The sequence below is a fragment of the Bubalus kerabau genome, chromosome 8 (assembly GCF_029407905.1).
Source record: "Bubalus kerabau isolate K-KA32 ecotype Philippines breed swamp buffalo chromosome 8, PCC_UOA_SB_1v2, whole genome shotgun sequence".
NCBI lineage: Eukaryota > Metazoa > Chordata > Mammalia > Artiodactyla > Bovidae > Bubalus > Bubalus kerabau.
In genome coordinates this window covers 54,680,612-54,702,526 of record NC_073631.1, presented here as the reverse complement: position 1 = coordinate 54,702,526, position 21,915 = coordinate 54,680,612, and the positions used below count along the sequence as shown (strand labels likewise).

Below are 21,915 nucleotides of genomic sequence, written 5' to 3'. Positions count from 1 at the left end.
GAAAGAGTCCAGACTTCTGGACATGTCTTTCAAGGCTCTGTGAACCTGGCCTCTGCCTACCAATCTAAGAAGACTATACATCTTGGTTTATACCTTCTGTCCCAACTTTGTTATTTTAACAATAGGCACCCCATTCACTCTTAGAAGATGCCTGGTTAGGACAGAAATTCATATGGTTCTCTTAAGTATCTAAGTCTCAGTAATTATTTGAAAAGTATAGCACCATGACCTGAAATACCACAGGTTCTTTCAGTTATAAGCGTGTTGACTAGGATTCTTTTGGAAGAATAACTCAAGGATAAGGTAGTATGGTTAAGAGGTCTCACTTGTCCCCAGGGGATTGAAAGACACAAATTATTCATTACTTTTAAAACAGTTGGCAAGAGATGAAATATTAAAACATCAACCCATTACAGGCATTCTCTTAGTGAACTTTCTCAGTTATAAGTAAAGTAACTTTTCTCACTTCTGTTTCAGTACTTTTTTATTTTAAATGTCTAGAGAAATGACAACCCCGAGATTGTGAAATGTTTTTGAACATATGAGAGTACAGTTAGTTTTTTCCCAATAAGTTGTACTTCATCAATTGTGAACTATTTTATGATTCACTAAGAATCTGTGATTCGATGTATAAGTACTTGTTTTCCTAGCTACTATATTGGAGTGATGACCTACTTTGTATTCTTTTATAGTTCTTGCCACAATTCTATACAATTTTCAATATTTTGTAGATATTTAAAATTGGACATTCTGTGGCCCTAAATTCACTCTTGTGTTTATTTTCTTTACCAATAAGGTATATGGTAAAAAAATAGATGGACAGCAAACCATTATTGCATGCATAGAAAGCCATCAGTTTCAAGCAAAAAACTTTTGGTAAGTTAAATTTTGTTTGGGGGAATTATGACACTGCTTACATTCTTTGTAGTTCTTGCTTTACTGATTGGGCCTATACCTTGTTTGTGTATGATTGACTAAGAACAGTACAGTATGAAACTTCAGCCTTTTTATATGAGAGAAATACCTGCTCTATAATCCACCCAATCATTTAAAGGTAGCAGTAAATCTGTTGACACTCAGTGAAAAAAAGGTGGGAGAGGGAGGAGTATTTTTTAGACTAGCAAGCAGCATTCTAAGGGAACATGTGTGCCTATGAGCAGACCAGTTGGCAGACCCATATGTTCATTCTGAGAAGGGGTTGTTCCTGAATGAGACTTAACATTGGGGAAGAAGACAGAGATACTTAATAAAATGAAGGATGATCATTTTTGTGTGTGAACTTTAATAACTCTGAAGTAGATGTTTTCATATAGATTGCTTTATGTCTGGTTGGCCAATATGAGGAAATAATGACATGTTTTGTACAGTGAGGCAAATTACAATCATGCCTTATAATTTTTGTACAAATCATTTGATTATGCCTTGTAAAAGTCCAGCTCTCCAAAATACTGGTTTTCCCTGCTCATCTTGAAAGTGAAAGTGAAGTTACTCAGTCATGTCCGATTCTTTGCGACTCCATGGACTGTAGCCTACCAGGCACCTCCGTCCATAAGATTTCCCAGGCAAGAATACTGGTGTGTGTTGCCATTTCCTTCTTCAGAGGATCTTCCCAACCCAGGGATCAAACCTGGGTCTCCTGCATTATCGGCAGACGCTTTACCGTCTGAGCCACCAGAAAGTCCTATTCATATTAGACCTTTATTAATCAAGTTGTTGGGCCTTTTTATTCTTAGACAATCCTATTTCTGAGATCTCTCCTATTATAAAATTCTGTGGCTCTCCAAGACTTTGTAAGTTCAGAATTGAATGAAATCTTTACTTTTATCCCCATTTTTTGATACTACATGCTAAGCCCTTCAGAGTAAGTATGGTTATAATGTTTACCTGAAATATTTTAGTCTTTGACTTGTTAGCTGAGTTGGTTAGTGGTGTGTTAAATAGCATGTATCAGTAACCCCTGTGGACTAGTTTTATCTATGGTCCAAGGTTGCTCTACTGCTTAACCATCACAGAAATAAATGTAAGGTTACAGGAACATTTGGAGGAAAGCAGATCCCTTATCACTAAAAGGAAAATCCATTCAATTTGTAGATATATTCCTTCTTGACAAGCTGAAGTTTCCTAAAAGTTCTGTTGTATTAACTTACTTGTATGGCCTTAATATAAATGTATTTTGTCCATTTTAGGCCTAAAAACTTGTCACATTGATTTACCAGTATCTTAAGAAATAAATCTTCACAAAATCGCTGTTAATTTATGCTGTTTGTGCCAGGATACTTATAATGAAATCAATCTTGTTGAGATTTGGACTCATTACTCAGTTTTAGTTTAAAATATATTGAGAGATGTTATAGTAAAGTTACTAGTTTATAAATATAGTAAATTTACTGTTTTCAGAAATACAGTTTGTGTCAGCGTATATGTTTCACTTCACATATCTAAATTGTTTTCTAAACTGCTGTGAACATTATATTATTGAAGCTAAAATCACTTCCACATTTTGGAAAAGATAATTTTATATGACATTCCAAAGTATTAGACATCACAAATCGCAATATCCTCGCTAAAATCTAAATATTTTGGTACAATGAAGTTACTTCAGTTCACCTCAGATACAGATAGAATAAAAATCAAAAGATTCTAGTCATGGACATTTCTTAGATTTCACTAGAGACATTCTTTTCTTGGTCTTTACTGTTTTGCTGACGTCCAGCAGTATTGGGGGCTTAATAAATGGTTGTTGAATAAATTCACATTTGTAATTAAAGCATTAATAGAAGAGAAGGGAAGACTATAATCAAAGGCTAAGAAATCTTGACTGTTTACTCCGTTGATGAAAGGGTACTGTCTACACATTGCAATATACTGTTACTATATAGTAATGCCTTTGGAAAGATCTTTTGAAACAGCTCTCAAAGTGGTACCATTGCTTGATTTGGAATTCCTTTTTTTTTTTTTTTTTTTCTTTTCACAATCAGTGGTGATATGTGCATATTGCTATTATAAATCAGAATTGTGTATGCTTAGACCTCACTAGTTGTTGATACTAATACCTAGATAAAAGGAATAACCTCTTTTGGAATTGTGAAATAAAAATGAATAGATCTAAGTTCTTTGTCCAAAATGACTGAATTGAGTCACTCAAAATCAGAACATGTTACAAAGTTTTCTTTTATTTTGTAGAACATATGCTTTGTTCTAATTATAGCACTTCTCAAGTAAGTGTTGATTTAGGTTTGAGAGTACTATCATACTGTAGGTTTTTGTGATTGGTCAGATTGCAAGACTATTGAAGGGAACCCAGAAATAATTCTGTAGCAAAGCCAGTATAGTGAACCATTAGCTCTGTGACTATTTACATATTGTTTAAAAAAAAAAACTGATAAGTTTACATATCAGGATACATCTTTAGTATGCAAAGAGCAAATAGAAGTTGAAAGCAAAGAAGTTGCTATGAAAAAGCTGTCAGGGAAAAATAAAATCCGTTATCTGAGAGACAAAAATAAATAACATGCTTGTTGCTTATTTGTAATGTCACAGTTTCCTACCATTAATCTGTACCAATTTTTATACCAAATATCATTTTGAAAATCTGGGAGGACGATGTTGTACCTTTTATTTGGAAACTAAATCTAAAATTAGGAAAGAGAAAAAATCTGATGCTTATAACCCTTCTCTTTCCAAATATCAAAATCTCCCTAAGAATGTTGTACTGCCATCCGTCCTTTTACTTAGTATCATTCCGTGGATGGTCAACTTGTGAAAGCCCTTGATAATCTGAATATTTATTCAGTTTTTTCTTAATTAAGGCATAATTGAGAAAATTGATGTAGTTTTGAACTGTATTTTAAGCCTTAGAATTCTGAAATTACATCCATTATGTAGATCCTTATCAGTAAGGTGAAGATTAAATTAAATGTAGCTCATAACTAAACTTAACCTCTTGATTGTTTTGAGTATTTCAGTGATTAAAAAAATGAATATACATCATCCATCCCCCACACCCTCATTATGTAGCGTAAATTTAAGTTTGGAATTTAAATAATTTAAATTTTATTCAAATTATTTTCCCTACCTTATTTACAGCTGCTGTTTTTATTTTTAAGGAATGGTCGTTGGAGGTCAGAGTGGAAGTTTACAATCACTCCTTCAACCACTCAGGTGGTTGGCATCTTGAAAATTCAGGTATGAAATAAATTAGTTTGCTGATGTCTAGATGATTCTGAGCAGAGAAGCAACTAATTCATATGTTTATATTTTCATAGTACTCAGTAGCTATTTCTTTCCCAGATCTTTGTTGAGAGGTAATGGGGGGAAAAAGTAGTGCTGATTTTATCTTTTAAATAACTTTGCAGTTCATTCCCTAGTCATCAAAAATCTGCAGGGGTAGTTGACAGATTCTAAAAACATAGCTAAAATTAGATGCTATCATTTGGTCTGCTGTTCATACAGTTTGTTCATCCAATCATCTTCTGAGTTGAGTTGTGCTGTTCTTTTAAATTGGGGTGGTTGCATGAAATATAATATTAATATATGTGTGTGTGTAGATGTATAAGTATATATATTAATACATGTACATTACATATATCTTAAGTATCTTCTGTACTCATATTTCGCTTATGTGAAACCCACTAGAACTGACTCAATGTAAGCTCAAATGTTTATGTAGAAGAAATCTGATAACTAAGAGGATTTGAATATAAATATTATGAAATAAGTTACAGAGAAATACTGACTGGTCTCTTCTTGGTTCACTTATTTATTCAGTAACATTTATTATATCACGAAACTATCATGAAAGGTATTGTGCTAAGAGCCATAAAGGAATAAAGTTGGATGAAACACACTGCTCTATCATTTGACTCCAGAATATATTATTTCTAGTCTTATGTCCTGTTACATTTATGTCTTGATGTGACTGTCCCTTAAGGGCTAGAGAATAGAAGTTATGAACATGGATTCTGAAACCAGATTGCCTGAGTTTGAATCCCAGCTCTATCAGTTGAGTAACATCAGGAAGTCATTTAAGCTTTTATTTCCTCATCAGCTAAGAAAAAAGAAAGAAAGAAAAATAGCAATAATGAAATAGCTCATACAGTTGTTTGAAACTGAGTTAATATGGGCAAAGTGGTTAGAACAGAGCCAGACATAAAAGTGTTAATGAATGTTACCTGTTATTGTTGACATTATTCTTTCCTTCAGTCAGACCTCAGTAGCTTTCACCTGCATAATTTCTGAGATGGTGCCCCTGTTGGGCTAAAGCTTGTTAAGAATAAGGATTGTCTGGTGCTATCTTCAGCACTTAACATGGTGCCTAGCATATAATGTTTACATTGTTTTGTTGATTTGCTGGGGCCTTTGTCATCTCCTAATCCATTTTAGAGCTGCTCTGGTGGCTTAGGTGGTAAAGAATCTGCCTGCAATGCAGGAGACCTGGGTTCAATCCCTGGATTGGGAAGATCGCCTGGAGAAGGGAATGGCAACCCACTCCAGTAGTCTTGCCTGGAGAATGCCGTGGACAGAGGAGCTTGGCGGGCTGCAGTCCATGGGGTCGCAGAGTCAGACACAACTGAGCAATTAATGCACACAATCTATTTTTTTACATTGCCATCAGAAAGATGATTTTTTAAAATTTTAAATCTGGATATGTTACTTGCCACTTGAAACCATTTTAGTGGTACATTCACTTATTAGATATTCCAGACAATACTGCATAGCATACAAGGCCTACCGTTGACTTGTCCCCTACCTGTGTATTCTATCAGCCACTCCTCTGCCTCCTCAAACTCACACATGCCAGTCCTAGGTACCTGTAGGCCTTTCTAAAGTATACTCTTCTCTAAGCTTAGTTGCTTCATCTTCCCTAGTCCATTATACTCATTTTACTAAAGCCCAAAACAATGTCACCTCTTTTCTGAAGTCCTTTTTTAAGTTTCAGAGAGAGTCTGGAGTATTGCTAATGTATTTTGTACATACCTGTTACTGTGTTGTGTTGAAATATGAGGTCAGGGATTGTCTTTTAAAAAGCTTTATGTTTCTCTAACCTCCTGTAGTAGCAGTCGTCTATATTTAATTACTGTTTATTGAATAAATTCATGTCTTTGGATTTGAGGAGTTAAATGCTGCTGCTGCTGCTAAGTCGCTTCAGTCGTGTCCCACTCTGTGCAACCCCATAGATGGCAGCCCACTAGGCTCCACTGTCCCTGGGATTCTCCAGGCAAGAACACTGGAGCGGGTTGCCATTGCCTTCTCCAATGCATGAAAGTGAAAAGTGAAGTCGCTTAGTCGTGTCCGACTCTTAGCGACCCCATGGACTGCAGCCTACCAGGCTCCTCCGTCCATGGGATTTTCCAGGCAAGAGTACCGGAGTGGGATGCCATTGCCTTAGTGGAAATACAAAGAAGATGACTGGTGTTGGGAGAGAGCATTTGAGTTCAATTTTGGAAATCTTGCGTTTAGATACTGGTAGAGCATCTGTGAGGTAAAATGTCCCGCAATCCAGTCAGTGGAGGGCTTGCCTGAGTAACTGCAGGAATTGCTGCCTAGTTCCTCACTAGCCTGAAGGCAGTAAGATGCTCACTGAAGTTTAAAAGGTCAAGAGCTCAGCAGAGAAGACTGGGTTAGAGCCGAAATCAGTAGTCATCTGCATTGGTGTGATTGTTGAAGCCATGCGGATCTTGATAACTCCTGAAATGTGGTCTCTGTAATTTCTTTTTCTAATAGGTTCATTATTATGAAGATGGTAATGTTCAACTAGTGAGTCATAAAGATATACAAGATTCCCTAACAGTGTCTGTAAGTAATTATTTCCAAAGTAAAAGTTAAACAACCTAATACTTCTATCAAACCATAACAGTTTTGGAATTAACATTTAAAGTAGTATTTCTGCTTCAGATTTAAGTGTTTTCAGATAGAGGAAAGATGGTAAGTACTTGGAAATTGGTACCTAACTTTTTTTTAAGCAGCTTTGTTTAAAGAGATATATTTCACCATTTAGTTCACCCATTTAAAGTATAAAATTTATTTATTTGTAGTATATTAACCGGGTTATACAACAGTCACCACAATCTTTTTACAACATTTTCATCCTCCAAAAACCCTCCCTCCTACCAGCCCTTCCCCCAAGCCCCTTTCAACCCTAAACCACAATGAATCTACTTTCTGACTGTATGGATTTTCCTATTCTGGACATTTTATATAAATGGAATCCTACAATATGTGTTTTTTTGTGATAGGCTTTTTTACCTAGCATGATATTTTTAAGGTTCACCCTGTGAGAGATGTGTCAGTATTTCTGTCCTTTTTATTGCCAAATAATAACCCATATACTATTATATATTTATCAGTTGATGGACATGTGTTTTGTTTTTCACTTTTTGTGCTATGAACTTTCATGTACCATTTTTTGTGTAGAAATTGTTTTAATTTCTCTTCAGTATATACTGGGTGGTGGCTTTAGGTTGGTCAAGCCATTTGAAGAACTGCCAGCCTGCTTCCAAAGTGGCTGAACTGTTTTACTTCCTATCAGTTGTAGTTTCTCCACATCCTCACCAAAACTTGTCTGTTTTGATATAGCTATCCTAGTTAGTATGGATCGTACCTTATTGTGATTTTTATTTATATTTTCCTGATGGATAATAATATTGGGCCTATTTTTGTGTATTTATTGGTCATTTGAATAGCTTCTTTGAAAAAATGTCTTTTCAGATCTTTTGTCTATTTTTTGATTAGTTATTTGTATTTTTTTTGTTGTTGTAATTGTTGCTTACATATCCTGATACAAGTCATGTGTCAGATATATGATTTACAGATACAAATTCTATCTGTCTTTTCACTTTCTTGGTAGTATCATTTGCAAAACAGAAGTAACTGGTTTTGATGTGGTTCAGTTTGTTTTTCTTTTGTTACTTGTGCTTTTGGAATATTAATAGAAACCATCACCTAACCCAGGATCATGAAGATTTACTCCAGTGTTTTCTTCTAAGAATTTTATGGTTTTAGCTCTTTTTTTTTTTTTTTTTTTTTCTAAATCTGGTTTTAGCTCTTAAACTAAGATCTGTGATCCTGTACTTAACTTTTAAGCCCTGTTGTATTTTTTTCCCCTCTATTTGGATTATGATTTAATGAAGTTTTTCTAAAGTTCAGCTTTCAAATTCTAGAAATTTTGAACTTTTTTTTTCTTGCAAAGTTCTTTCACACATTCTTTTCATTGCAGATACAACTATGTCTTTGTGGAATTTTTTTCTCCCAAGGGTATTAATAATACATTAATAATAACATTTCTGATAAACATTTGTGTTGTATACCTAAAACCATTAGTATATTATAAACATCAACTACTAATACTCAAAAATTTACAAATTTTTTTAAGTTTAATTTTAAGAAAGCATTTAGTATTAAGAAACATGTGAGACTGTATTAGGCCAGATTCTACCTGAAAAGAAATGAAAACTGTGGGATTTTCTTTGGGGGTTTTCTTTCTTTTTTCTTTGCTTTTGTTTTTGTTTCTTTCAGTTTTTCGTTAGCACTAAGGTGATTTCTGATTTCTTACTGAATAGTATTCTTGCAAGATTTGCCAGGAAAGATCATTACTGATGTCTGATTTTCTATAAGGCAGTCTTAGTATAGTTCTGTGTCATGAGTATATATGTAAAGTTACTTTTGTAGTAGGGTACTTAGTACTGTCTTCTTTGAGTAATTTGACATTGAGTAAAAATTATTCCTAAGAGAGATTTGTCTGCAAAATTATAGACTGGAGTTGTGTAAGATCTGGTTGTAGTAATTAAACTTGACTAGTATGCCAGTTTGTGCTGCTTGTTTTAGAAATTACCTTTTCACTTCATCTTAGAGGATTTTCATTTGTTGTTTTATTGTTTTTGGATAGAAAAAAATGTGCCCATTGTATAAATATATATAAAGATATTAGATAATTTTGTTAACATTTATTTATTTAAAAAGTCTCACTTTCCATTAGCATTGACTATTAGAAATAATGCAAGGACACATTATATTGAAATGTTAAAAAAATTTCCAGAAAATATTTAAACACTAAAAATTCACCTTGAACTTTAAAATATGCTTTTTCTAATTGGTAATATTTTTTAAATGTATCATTATGGTGGTGAATATTGTTCAGTAAGTATTTGGCATACAGTCATTAATTAGAAATCTGTGACTAACTTATCTGTAACGATTATTTATTGACATGTTTGTAAGTATTATAATTGAATTTTTCATCACATATTACTAAGATTTCACTTTCTTTAACCAGGGAACACTAAACACACTCATTATATAGACTTAAAACGTTTTTGCCTAGTTCCCCTGGAATTTAGAATAGTTGATCTTATAGTATTTTCCCTTTGTCATAATTTCCACCTGTGTTTAAATTGTAACAAATCATTAACCAGACATCTATTGACATACCTATTTAAAAGTAATAGTGATGTAGTTTTAAGTTACTATTTTATTTTCTTTCAATTTTGTTTTTCATTCAGAATGAGGTGCAAACAGCAAAAGAATTTATAAAGATTGTAGAGGCTGCAGAAAATGAATACCAGGTATGAGTTTCAAAAATATTATATAATCTATGTTTGCTTATAAATATTGGCACTGAAATTTTAATTTCAGTCATAAGCTTGAACTTTTTCATTTCACTATAATAAGATAGTCTTTTTTCATTTTAATTCAAGAGCAGACTTGTGAAAATGTAGTAAAAACTAAGTTTTAGCCAACTGTAATTTCTGAGTACTGGTCAAAGTAGACCAAGATTTTATATGGCTATTTTGTTTCTGACTAGGAAAATCCCATGGACGGAGCAGCCTGGTAGGCTACAGTCCATGGGGCCGCTAAGAGTTGGACACGACTGAGCGACTTCACTTTCACTTTTCACTTTCATGCATTGGAGAAGGAAATGGCAACCCACTCCAGTGTTCTTGCCTGGAGAATCCCAGGGACAGGGCAGCCTGCTCGGCTGCAGTCTATGGGGTCGCACATAGTCAGACACAACTGAGGTGACTTAGCAGTAGCAGCAGAAATTCTAATATAGGAGGTGTTTCCCAGAACAGTTAGATTATATGTGATCTGCTTAGATCATAGTTCATTTTATACTCTGCTTTTTATAATACATTCTTTATCAGCTTCTAAATTGCATTTTTGAATTTAAGCATTTATGTATTGGACATGTTTCCACTCCTCGCAAATAGTAATTTGTGAAATTGTTCTGAGAGAAATAATAAATTAGATCCAAAACAAGAACACACAGAAAATAAATCTAATTTATAATTTCATTTTATTAAATTTAATTATTCAAAATGATTATAAGCTTTCTTTTAGCTGCTTTTAAATAGCTTTTAAAACCATTTTGGGATTTTTACTTGACTTTTTAAAAACAATGAAACAAGCTGCTTAAATAAAGGTGTTTCCTAACATATCTATGTGTTTTATACATTGTTCTATTCCTTTTATTTCTTTAAACTTTTAACTGCTGTTTTTCCTAGACTGCCATCAGTGAGAATTACCAGACGATGTCAGACACTACTTTCAAAGCCTTACGTCGGCAGTTGCCAGTTACACGCACTAAGATTGATTGGAACAAGATCCTTAGTTACAAGATTGGAAAAGAGATGCAGAATGCATAAGATGAACATTGCATGACCGGATCATTTTAGTGTCTTTGCGTTAAAAAAAAAAAATCATTGCAAAAGTATTCAAAACTGTCAAGCTACCCAGTCAGAGGGCTGTTGCCATTTAAAATCACTGTAATTAATTAGTTTGGTTAGAGCACAAAGCTTAGCTAATCAACCATTTTTTTTAATTTCTTTTATTCAGAGAAAACTGAAAATCAGTTTAGTTTAAATGTCTTTTACTTTCTGTTGTGTCTTTCTTTCTTACAATGAAGACATGATTCCTCTAGTTTAATGTCAAAAGTTTTTGAAGTGTTTCAAAAAATGTTTTACTTACCGTAACCCTAAAGTTGTTGTCTTTTGGTCTATGAAGTGGGTAACTGTTGCTCTTTGCCCAGTCCTTTTTAATGGGGTCAATAATGGACATTCTAGTATAAGGTGGTTGATGGATTTAGCCATATATGCTGCTAAAGAAATTGTCTACCTTTCCCACCTCACCTCTTTCATTTATGTAAGATTGAGATTAGAGGGAAAGCATTTTCTATTATCAATTGTGTTTAAACCTTCAAGACGGTTATTTAGCTAGCTTAGTGTTTAACTGAACTTTTTTTAAACAAGGCCAAGGTCTAATGCTGTTTTGAGATTCTGAATTAAATGAAAATTCTTATTTCAGAAATGCATTTAATGCTTTTTTTTTCTTGTGACAGTTATGCAAATTAGCTTGGATTCCATATGTCCCTGAGTTATTTTTATCATAAAGCCACAAATGTATTATAAGGCAAATTGTAATATATATAATCCTAAACTCATGACCATGTCTCAGTTTATTTTTTTCTTGGAGTGAAAAGTACTGAAATTCAGTGTGACATTAAAATGAAAATTTTCCTATTTATTTGAATATAAAAATCACTTACCAGTGAATCATATACTATTTTAAAATACTTTCTTTGGATATTTGTGATTCTTTACTGGTTGTGAATTAGAGAAGCTGGGAATACATATGGTGTGCAGTGAAGTCTGAATTTTCCCATCCTTCTGTGCATCCTCCTAAGCATGTTTTTAATATTTAAAAAAATACATGTACTGATGCTACAGGAATTTCAAGCCTGTGGTGAATGTTAGTATTTACTATAGGGAGGGTGGATTTGTGGTTTCATTCAATTCAGTTATTGCTTATTATACTCCAGTGGAATCCTTTCCTCACATACTCCTGCGGATGTCTGGGCCTGGAAATGTTTTTTTTTAAAACACCACTTTTATTATGTACAATAAAATATTTCATTAGCTTGACTTGTATAGATTTAAAAAATTCTCTCAATGAAAGCATGTTGTTTAATTTCTTTTTAAAAAAATCACAGTTGGGCTTTGAAAGCATTGAGAATATAAACATACAGAAAATTATGACACTTTTGGTTATATCGTTTTTTCTAGCTTTAAAATACAAGTTTTCTCATATTGAGGTTCCAGAAGAAAATGAATTATTAGTGTTAATTATCTATTCCCTTTTTTAAAACACATTTTCAAAAGTCTAATAATCATTCTGAACTAAGCATTAGGTGAATCTTTAATTGATTAGCTTAATTATGTTAACTGGGCTATCATGGGTTTGTCATGCACTGAAGGTTAATTATTTTGACTCTGTTTTATGGCCTAGAATGCTATGTTAAAAATATATGTAATTGTTTCTGAGGTGATGTGCATGTAAAAGGTAATATTTATCAAAATAGAGCACAGTCTGAAATAATAGTTGTGTAATAGACTTAGTCTTTCATAGTCTAAGATTGCATTTTATTAAAGTAGAAAAGACTAGAAACATACAGTGTCCTAAAACTCAGGGCTGTCTTTTTCGTAGTACTCATAACTGAGTGACTGAACTGAACTGAATGTCTGCTTTGTTGAATAGGCCAAAGTGTGGAGGTAAAGGCAAAACTAGAACAATTATGCAGTAATTTGGTGGATAGAGAAAGCTGGCTTGGCCTAAGGTGGTAGCTGTAGGCTGTAGAGGTAGTGATTTCTGGATATATGTTAAAGATAAAAGCATTTGGATTTGCCAGCATTGGTTGTAGAATGTGAGATAAAGGGAGATGGCAAGGACATTCGGGATTTGAGAAACTACAGAAGATTCAGGGCCGGGGAGGGCTGGGAGCTTTGTTTTCAAGGGGGAAGTACCTTGTAGGAGTTAGATACTGGAGATAGGAGGTAGACAAATGCTCTAGACCAGAAGAATAGGAGAGCTGACAGACCTGGGAAACATAGTTGATAGCTAGGCAAAATGGAAGACTACTCAAGGTTAGTGATAGTGAGTTTATAAGAAGACTACAAGTAAGGCAGTGTGTTATCTTCGGCCATGTAAAGCAGCATAAGTGCAGGCCTAGAGTAGGTGAATTGGATTTAACAGAGGTTGCCACAGGAGTCTTACTGACCCAATGAAGAGGGTCGGTGTTGTAGTGATAGCCTGGGAACTTCAGCTAGGTAAACAGGGAAGTGTGGACGTGAGAGGAGGAGAAAGAAAGTGAAAATGTGGCACCGTCGATGCACTATAAGTCTGTTCAGAAAGGACAGTCTGGAAATGTCAGAAGTGGAAGTTAACATGATGTGCTTAAAGTTGAGAATTTGAGGAGTTACACTTAATCTGTTAGGACAAGTATGATCAGTCAGTCACTGACTTAGGTGAGACAAGAGAGGAATTCAGGAGCCGTGAAATCCATGCTTGCTGTGGATATTACAGCCAAGGATTACAGTAGATTAGGTGTTCTGACGTGAGTGCTGTTTTCTCAGACTATCTGAATGTACATTTATAATACATTTGATAGATAACTATGAGCTGTTTCCTCATTTGGGATTTTGGAAACTAAAATGGGGACATGAGCATTCAAAAGGTATTCTGGAAGTTCTGGTACATTATAAATGTTCTTGGAAAGTGAAATTTTTTTTAGGATAATAATTATGGACAATTACAGATATTTATGGGCTTCCCAGGTGGCTCAGCAGGTAAAGAAACTGCCTGTAATGCAGGAGTCAACAGGAGAGGTAGTTTCAGTCCCAGAGTGGGGAAGATCCCTGGAGAAGGGCATGGCAACCCAATCCTGTATTCTTGCATGAAGAATCCCATGGACAGAGGAGCCTGGTGGGCTACAGTACATAGCATCGCAAAGAGTTGGACACAACTGAAGCGACTGGGCACTCATGCACATAGATAATTGTATAGCATTTGGGTGGCCCTCCTGTTATTAAAATCATTTTTGACTTTTAATCACACCAGAAGGCTTGGGGATAATGCAAGATCCTTTGAAAAGAACTTCCATACTGATCATCGTTTATATCTTTGTCAGGTATTGGTTATAAAATATAAAGACATACCTTGCCATTCACAGGAGTTTGGTAATGCATGTGTGCTCCAAATTTCCTAAGAAGGTGTATTTCTGTTCACTTCTCTACAGATTTTTTAAAAGCAGAATCGCAATGTCCGTGCTGTTCGTCGATTGTGTTTTGGAACAGCTTAACTGAATTTTTAAAAAAAAATTTTTAAGGCAAGGCTCTTTGTATAAGCATCTTTTTTTGACTTTCTGCATATTTTGCAAAAGCTTTATTTTAGGATTGGCTAGTAGTGCTAGCTGTTAGAGAATATGCAAAATACTCACCAATTAAAATAACCAGTTAAACTTGTAAAAGGCCTTACTGGTGTTAGAAATTAATATCGGTTCACTCGTTACCCACTCCAGTATTCTTGGGCTTCCCTTGTGGCTCAGCTGGTAAAGAATCCACCTGCAATGCAGGAGACCTGAGTTTGATCCCTGGGTTGGGAAGATCCCCTGGAGAAAGGAACAGCTACCCACTCCAGTATTCTGGCCTGGAGAATTCCATGGCCAGAATAGAATAGTATACTATACTATACTATACTATACAGACTGTATAGTCCATGGGGTCGCAAAGAGTTGGACATGACTGAGCAATTTTCACTTTCACTTTCAAGATTAATCATGCTGTGTTCAGAGGACTGTTCTAGGCAGTGCAGAGTCAGGAGAATATGGAACTATTCTATTTCTTAGAGGAGTCTACAAGGTAGTCATGGGACTATAGCCACGTTTTCTAATTTTTTCACATCATAACATGAATGGAAAATGGTAGTATTTTTAAGGCATTCTGGGAAAAATGGATGAGACTGCTTGCCAGCTGTCCTCAGGGTTGCGGGGATCAGAATCTTTGTACACCTTGAGCCTATTTAGGAATATGTGTAAAATACTTGAAGATAGTTTACAAGATAAACTTCAAGCCTAACTAACCAAAGGTAGCTTTTAAAGGGATGTCAAGCCAAGGAAGTTGTCCAGGGACGGATGAGTTGAAACTACTTTAGCACAGTATTTTGGTTAAGTGTGCATGTGACTGGTAGGCAGGAAATCCTCTTGTAACTCATCGAAGTATCAAAATACAGATAACAGCATATCAGTCTCACTGGTATATCATGGGTCAAATAGCATTACCCAGTTGAAAACGAAATCTGACTTTTTATAAAAAATACATTTCACAATACAAAATGAAGACAGCACAAAGGGTAAAATTTTAAATGTGTTCTTATAAAATTGGAGTATGACTAGTAAGATACTAAAGCATTTTTATCTCTAGTTTTGGTATAAGAAAATTGTACTAGTTAGTTTAATGTTAATTGTAATATGTAGCACTAACCAGTTTTCTTTTTTTTTCTTTTTGTAGTGTGACTCTATTGGACAACTTTTTTTTTTTTTTTTAAATCACAAACTGACTAGAGAGCACACCAGCCATGTCAAACCAGCCATTCGTTCTAATAACAGATATTCACTACATGAACTTAAAACTACCTAATTAATAGAAGCCTGTTAATGAAACAAAGTTGGTTGGTATGTTTGAGGAGATGATTTCTTCAGGAAATTTATAAAATGCTCAGCTCTTAAACCAAAGGCGTTCTCTTACTAGAAGATACCCTAGAAGCCTTACCGACTCAACAGTAAAAATCACTGCCTTCCTCAGTGGCTTCAAGTTTTGTGCTGCTAACTTAGCCAAATCTGAACCCTGATGCACCGGTCTCTTCCACATTTCTACCTGAAAATGAGGCCTTGCCCCTTGTTTTCCCAAAGAATGTTGAAGTGAAATACGAAGGAACTACAGATCTCTTAGAGATAGTTGACACTGATACTTTAGTTCTTTTAGAATGCGCAAGAAAATAATAGATCAATTTTCAGGACACAAAGTATCTCAAATGAGGAAAATGCAAAATTAAGGGGGGAAAAAAGGAAAAAAGCGGGCTTTTGTGCACCAATTTCCCCTTTGAGGGGCCTTTATGAAAGAGAAAGAAAAGATAAAATGACAGAGACTTGCTTTGGCAAAATCTTGCTGCTGCTGCTGCTGCTAAGTCACTTCAGTCGTGTCCGACTCTGTGCGAGCCCATAGACAGCAGCCCACCAGGCTCCCCAATCCCTGGGATTCTCCAGGCAAGAACACTGGAGTGGGTTGCCATTTCCTTCTCCAATGCGTGAAAGTGAAGTCACTCAGTCGTGTCCAACTCTTCACGACCCCATGGAATGCAGCCCACCAGGCTCCTCCATCCATGGGGTTCTCCAGGCAAGAGTACTGGAGTGGGGTGCCATTGCCTTCTCCGGGCAAAATCTTATGCCAGTCTAAATATCCAGTAACAGAGAATGATTATAGATACTATGGATTGTTAACACTGAGATAGCATACAGCTTTTAAAAACTTACTAGCCAGAACTTTATATGCAACAAAATTATAAATACTGAGAGAAAAAAACAAGTTCCAAAAAGTAAGTACAGATTTGAGTGTAAATTGAAAACCTCTAAAACATATATGTGTGTATGTGTTGTTTTATGTTTACAGTAAAAAGCTAAATCAGGGTAGTATATGTGTGGAGAGGAACCTAGGAGAATGGAGTTGGGAAACAGTATAGAGAGGTTGAGTTGTTATCTTTAAGATTTGTTTCCCAAAATGGAGTGATAGGTATACAGGTCCTCATTACAGCATTACTTGGGTTTGTGGTTGTTGTTTTGGTCTGATTAATTTTCTAATTTAAAATACTATACAACTTCCATTGACACATTTGAAACTTTAGGAAATGACTCAGTTTGAAGGTAATAAAATGGCAAAGGTCATAACCATAGAATCAACTGTATAGGAAGTTTATTAATACCTCTTTTAAAAGTCATTGAATCCATATTGTTTTATAGTGAATTTTATCAAGCTTTCCATATTCAGATTATTTCTGCGTTTTTGAAGTAGATGGACCTCTATTTTATGAGCCTGGCATACCCTTAAATAAAAAAGCACCCAAAACATTGATGAAAATTCCTTGTTTCCCTGTAAAGTTAAAAGCACAATTCTTTAACACAATAATCAAAGCATACTACATTATGACCAAGTAGGACTTATCACTGGAATACAGTGTTTCTTGATAGCAAATTTAGTAATGTAGCTCACTACATTAGCATATTAAAGGAGATGACACACATAATTCTTTAAGTAAAACAAAAATTTTTAAACCCAGTCCTGATTTTAAAGACAGCATTTCAAATCATTGAGGTAAAGATGAATTGTATTGAACAGTGGGATGGAACGCTGGAAAAAACAAAGTTGAATTATATCCACACCCCAACAAGTTATACCGAGTTAAAACTGGGTCACAGATTTATTGGCATACATTGTCATTAAAGTTCTTGAATAAATCATGGTAACCAGTTTCTCACTAGGAATAATAGAGTATTAGAAGACAGATAAAACCTTCAGAATCCACATAATAAAATCAATGTATTTGATTTTATTAAAAAAATAAAAGATTTTTCTGTAAACTTGAAATGTTCTAAGCAAAGTCAAAAGACAAACTACCCACAGGAGAAACAATATTTGTAATTTATTTGACAGATGGTTACTTTTCCTAATGTCTAATGAGTATCTGCAACACAATAATTGAGTCCAGTAGAATTGAAACCATTTACCTCAGATTGGGACTCTAACCCACATGGCTGGGACTTGAACCCAGCCAAAACCCAGTTTTGGATTTAAACCCATGTGGCTGGGATTCAAACCCAGCCAAAACCCTGCTTGGGTCTTGAACCCATGTGGCTAGGACTCAAACCCAGCCAAAACCCTGCTTGGGACTGGAACCCAGCCAAAACCCACAGTACCTGGTTTCAGGACCTAATGAAGCTCATGTTTTTGATGTCTCATCGCAGAAGGAATTCAGTGAGAGACAAAGTGATAGGTAAGAAGTGGATTTATTCAAATACAGGAAGAAGCACACTCCACAGAGCGTGGGCCATTGCAGAGGGCGAATGTGGTGGTGATAAAGTGTGGCATAGTTAGTTTTTATAGGCTGGGTAATTTCATATGCTTATGAGTTGGAGGACTATTCCAGCTATTTTGGGGACCGGGCAGAGGTTCCCTGGATTTGGGCCACCGCCCACTCCTTGGTCTTAACAGTGCCTTGGAACTGTCATGGCCCCTCGGGGTGTGTCATTTCACTTGCTAATTCAGGATCAAAGTCTAGTCTGCCACCTGGTCCCATTTGATTCTAATCAGTTTATGTTGTGTCCTTGGGCTATATCATTTTTTCAAAAGTTGTGCCCTGTCCCTTTCCCTCCTGTTACAGAATGTTGAAAAGCAGATCCTCTGAAGTCTGAGTCCCTGACAGAGAGCCTTAGCAGTCTTGGTCAGCTTAATTGGAATTTACTGAGAAAGATGGTAGCTTCTTTAAGCCATTGCTATTTGAGACATTTTAAAAAGTCACTTCTGCTTCTGATTGTACACAGAATTTGTTATCAGAAGTGGGATCCTAAGACATGGCATTGGTTAGAGGCAGTGTCCCTCAACAGGGCTCTACTGATGTTTGAATACAGTGCAGTGTGCACACTGTACCCTGTCCTGCATTTATCACCTCTGCCTGCAGGCACCAAGTGCCAGTGACTTCTAATCTTAGTCAAAAATGGCTCCCTAGAAGGAGGAGTATTGTTCCACTGGCTGGGGGGACTCTGTAGGGCACAGATGTTGCGAACTAGAAAGCTGATGACCCTTATTACACCATGGCAAAATATTGAAATTTTGCCTGTGAATACCTTTGAAGGTAGAATGACGTGGCTTTAATAATAGGCAAGGTGACAGAGAACATTGTGAATGGTAACCTGTGCCCTCAGGCTGAAGATAGCTCCTCTATAAGCTGGATTGAAAGATAGAAGGAAGAGGTTGAGAGCTGTACTTTATTTCTCCTTCAACTTCTGAGATGCTTGTAGAGCCAAGCTCAGTTGAATTTCTTGCAACATCAAATCTTTTGAGAATTGCCATGTACTAATTACCGAGCCAAAAATGTTGCCAAGTCCACTGAATCTGATTTTCAGGATCATTCATTCTCTCACTTGTAATTTACAGATTGCAGTCCAAAGTGATGACATCAACCAGATAAGGTTGAAGGCAGATAAAAAATAAGGTTATCTATTGCCTTCTGCCCAAGCTTGTTTGAGAAGGTGTTTGGTTTTCTATTGCTGTGTAACAGATTATCACAAAGTTAGCATCTAAAATAACAATGTAAGTTCATTATCTCAGTTTCCATGGGTCAGGAGTCCAGGTACCTGTTAGCTGAGTCCTCTCTTCAAGGGTCCCCCCTGGCTAAAATCAAGATGATGTCTGGGGCAGCACTCTCACCCGAAACCTAAGGTCCTCTTCCAAGCCCATGTGGTTGGCAGGATTCAGTTCCTTGTGAACTGAATTGAGGAATGAAGTAATTTATTATCCAAGCCAGAGTACTTAGAGCGGCTTTGAGGAGATAACCCGCGTCCAAGGGCAAAGGAGAAGCCCCAGCAAGACAGTAGGAAGGGCGAAATCGCATTTAGTATCAAACCCCAAACCCACCAGAGATGCTTAGAGGGCTCAAACCTTGTGTGCACCAGGAAACAAGAGACCCAACAGAGACTGAGCCAGAACTGTGTTTGAGTGTCTCCTGTGGAGGTACAGGTCAGCAGTGGACTGCCGCAGGGCAGGGGCTCTGGGCGCAGCAGACCTGTGTATGGCATAAGCCGTCGTGGAGGAGGTCGCAATTAATCCCACCATAGAGCCACCAGAACTTACACAGGACTGGAGAGACAGACTCTTGAAGGTCACAACAAAACCTTGTGCACACCAGGACCCATGAGAAAGGAGCAGTGACCCCACAAGAGACTGACCCAGACTTGCCCGTGAGTGTCCCGAGTCTCCAATGGAGGTGTGGGTTGGTGGTGGCCTGCTGCAGGGTTGGGGGCACTGAGTGTAGCAGTGCACGCATGGGACCTTTTGAAGGAGCTCACCATTAACTTCATTACCTCCACCATAGAGTGACCCCCAGGTAAATAATAGGAAGGGAACACAGCCCCACCCATCAACAGAGAGCTGGATTAAAGATTTACTGAGCATGGCCCCACCCATCAGAAAAAGACCCAGTTTCTCCTTCAGTCTCTCCCATCAGGAATCTTCCATAACTCTCTTATCCCTGTCCATCAGAGGGCAGACAGACTGAAAACCACACGGAAAACTAGCCAATCTGATCACATGGACCACAGCCTTGTCTAACTCAATGAAACTATGAGCCATGACATGTAGGACCACCCAAGATGGATGTGTCATGGTGGAGAGTTCTGATAAAACATGGTCCACTGGAGATGGGAATGGCAAACCACTTCAGTATTCTTGCCTTGAGAACCCCATGAACAGTATGAAAAGCAAAAAGATAAGACCCTGAAAGATGAACTCCCCAGGTTGGTAGATGCCCGACATACTATTGGAGATCAGAGGAGAAATAACTGCAGAAAGACTGAAGAGACAGAGCCAAAGCAAAAACACCCAGTTGTAGATGTGACTGGTGATGGAAGTAAAGTCTGATGCTGTAAAGAGCAATATTGCATAGGAACCTGGAATGTTAGGTCCATGAATCAAGGCAAATTAGAAGTGGTCAAACAGGAGATGGCAAGCGTGAACATTGACATTTTAGGAATCAGTGACCTAAAATGGACTGAATGGATGAATTTTACTCAGATGACCATTATACCTACTACTGTGGGCAAAATTCGCTTGGAAGAAATGGCGTAACCATCATAGTCAACAAAAGAGTCTGAAATACAGTACTTGGATTCAATCTCAAAAATGACAGAATGATCTCTCTTCGTTTCCAAGGCACATGGTTCAATATCATAGTAATCCAACTCTGTGCCATAACCAGTAATGCTGAAGTTGAATGGTTCTATGAAGACCTACAAGACCTTTTAGAACTAACACCCCCAAAAGATGTCCTTTTCATTATAGGGGACTGGAATTCAAAACTAAGAAGTCAAGAAATACCTGGAGTACAGGCAAATTTAGCCTTGGAGTATGGAATGAAGCAGGGCAAAGGCTAATAGAGTTTTACCAAGAAAATGCTACTGGTCATAGCAAACACCCTCTTCCAACAACACAAGAGAAGACTCTACACATGGACATCACCAGATGGTCAACACCAAAATCAAATTGATTATATTCTTTGCAGCCCAAGATGGAGAAGTCCCAAAAACAAGACCAGGAGCTGACTGTGGTTCAGATCATGAACTCTGTATTGCCAAATTCAGACTTAAATGGAAGAAAATAGGGAAAACCACCAGACCATTCAGGTATGACCTAAAACAAATCCCTTAGGATTATGCAGTGGAAGTGAGAAATAGATTCAAGGGATTAGATATGACAGAGTGCCTGAAGAACTATTTACGGAGGTTTGTGACATTGTACAGGAGGCAGCGATCAAGACCATCCCCAAGAAAAAGAAATGCAAAAAGGCAAAATGTTGTCTGAGGAGGCCTTACAAATAGTTGTGAGAAGAGAAATGAAAGGCAAAGGGGAAAAGGAAAGATATACCCATTTGAATGCAGAGTTTCAAAGAAAGCAAGGAGAGATAAGAAAGCCTTCCTCAGTGGTCAATGCAAAGAAATAGAGGAAAACAATAGAATGGAAGAGACTAGGGATCTCTTCAAGAAAATCAGAGATACCAAGGGAACATTTCATGCAAAGATGGGCACAAGAAAGGACAGAAATGGTATGGACCTAACAGAAGCAGAAGATGTTAAGAAGAGGTGGCAAGAATACATGGAAGAACTATACAAAACAGATCGTCATGACCCAGATAATCACAATGGTGTAATCACTCACCTAGAGCTAGACATCCTGGAATGTGAAGTCAAGTGGGCCTTAGAAAGCATCACTACGAACAAAGCTAGTGGAGATGATGGAATTCCAGTTGAGCTAGTTCAAATCCTAA

General features: G+C 36.6%; 1 protein-coding gene across 1 annotated transcript in view; it reads left to right on the top strand.

Annotated features, from left to right (window-relative positions):
* The window catches only part of CAPZA2 (capping actin protein of muscle Z-line subunit alpha 2), a 56,564-nt gene extending 44,534 nt beyond the window's left edge, over positions 1-12,030 (top strand). Inside the window, exons 6-10 of the mRNA XM_055590304.1 lie at positions 797-876; positions 4,107-4,185; positions 6,724-6,795; positions 9,498-9,560; positions 10,500-12,030. Of these exons, the coding sequence (XP_055446279.1) occupies positions 797-876; positions 4,107-4,185; positions 6,724-6,795; positions 9,498-9,560; positions 10,500-10,640 (435 nt within the window). The 3' untranslated portion in view covers positions 10,641-12,030. The remainder of the gene's footprint in view (positions 1-796; positions 877-4,106; positions 4,186-6,723; positions 6,796-9,497; positions 9,561-10,499) is intronic.
* The last annotated feature ends 9,885 nt before the right edge of the window (positions 12,031-21,915 follow it).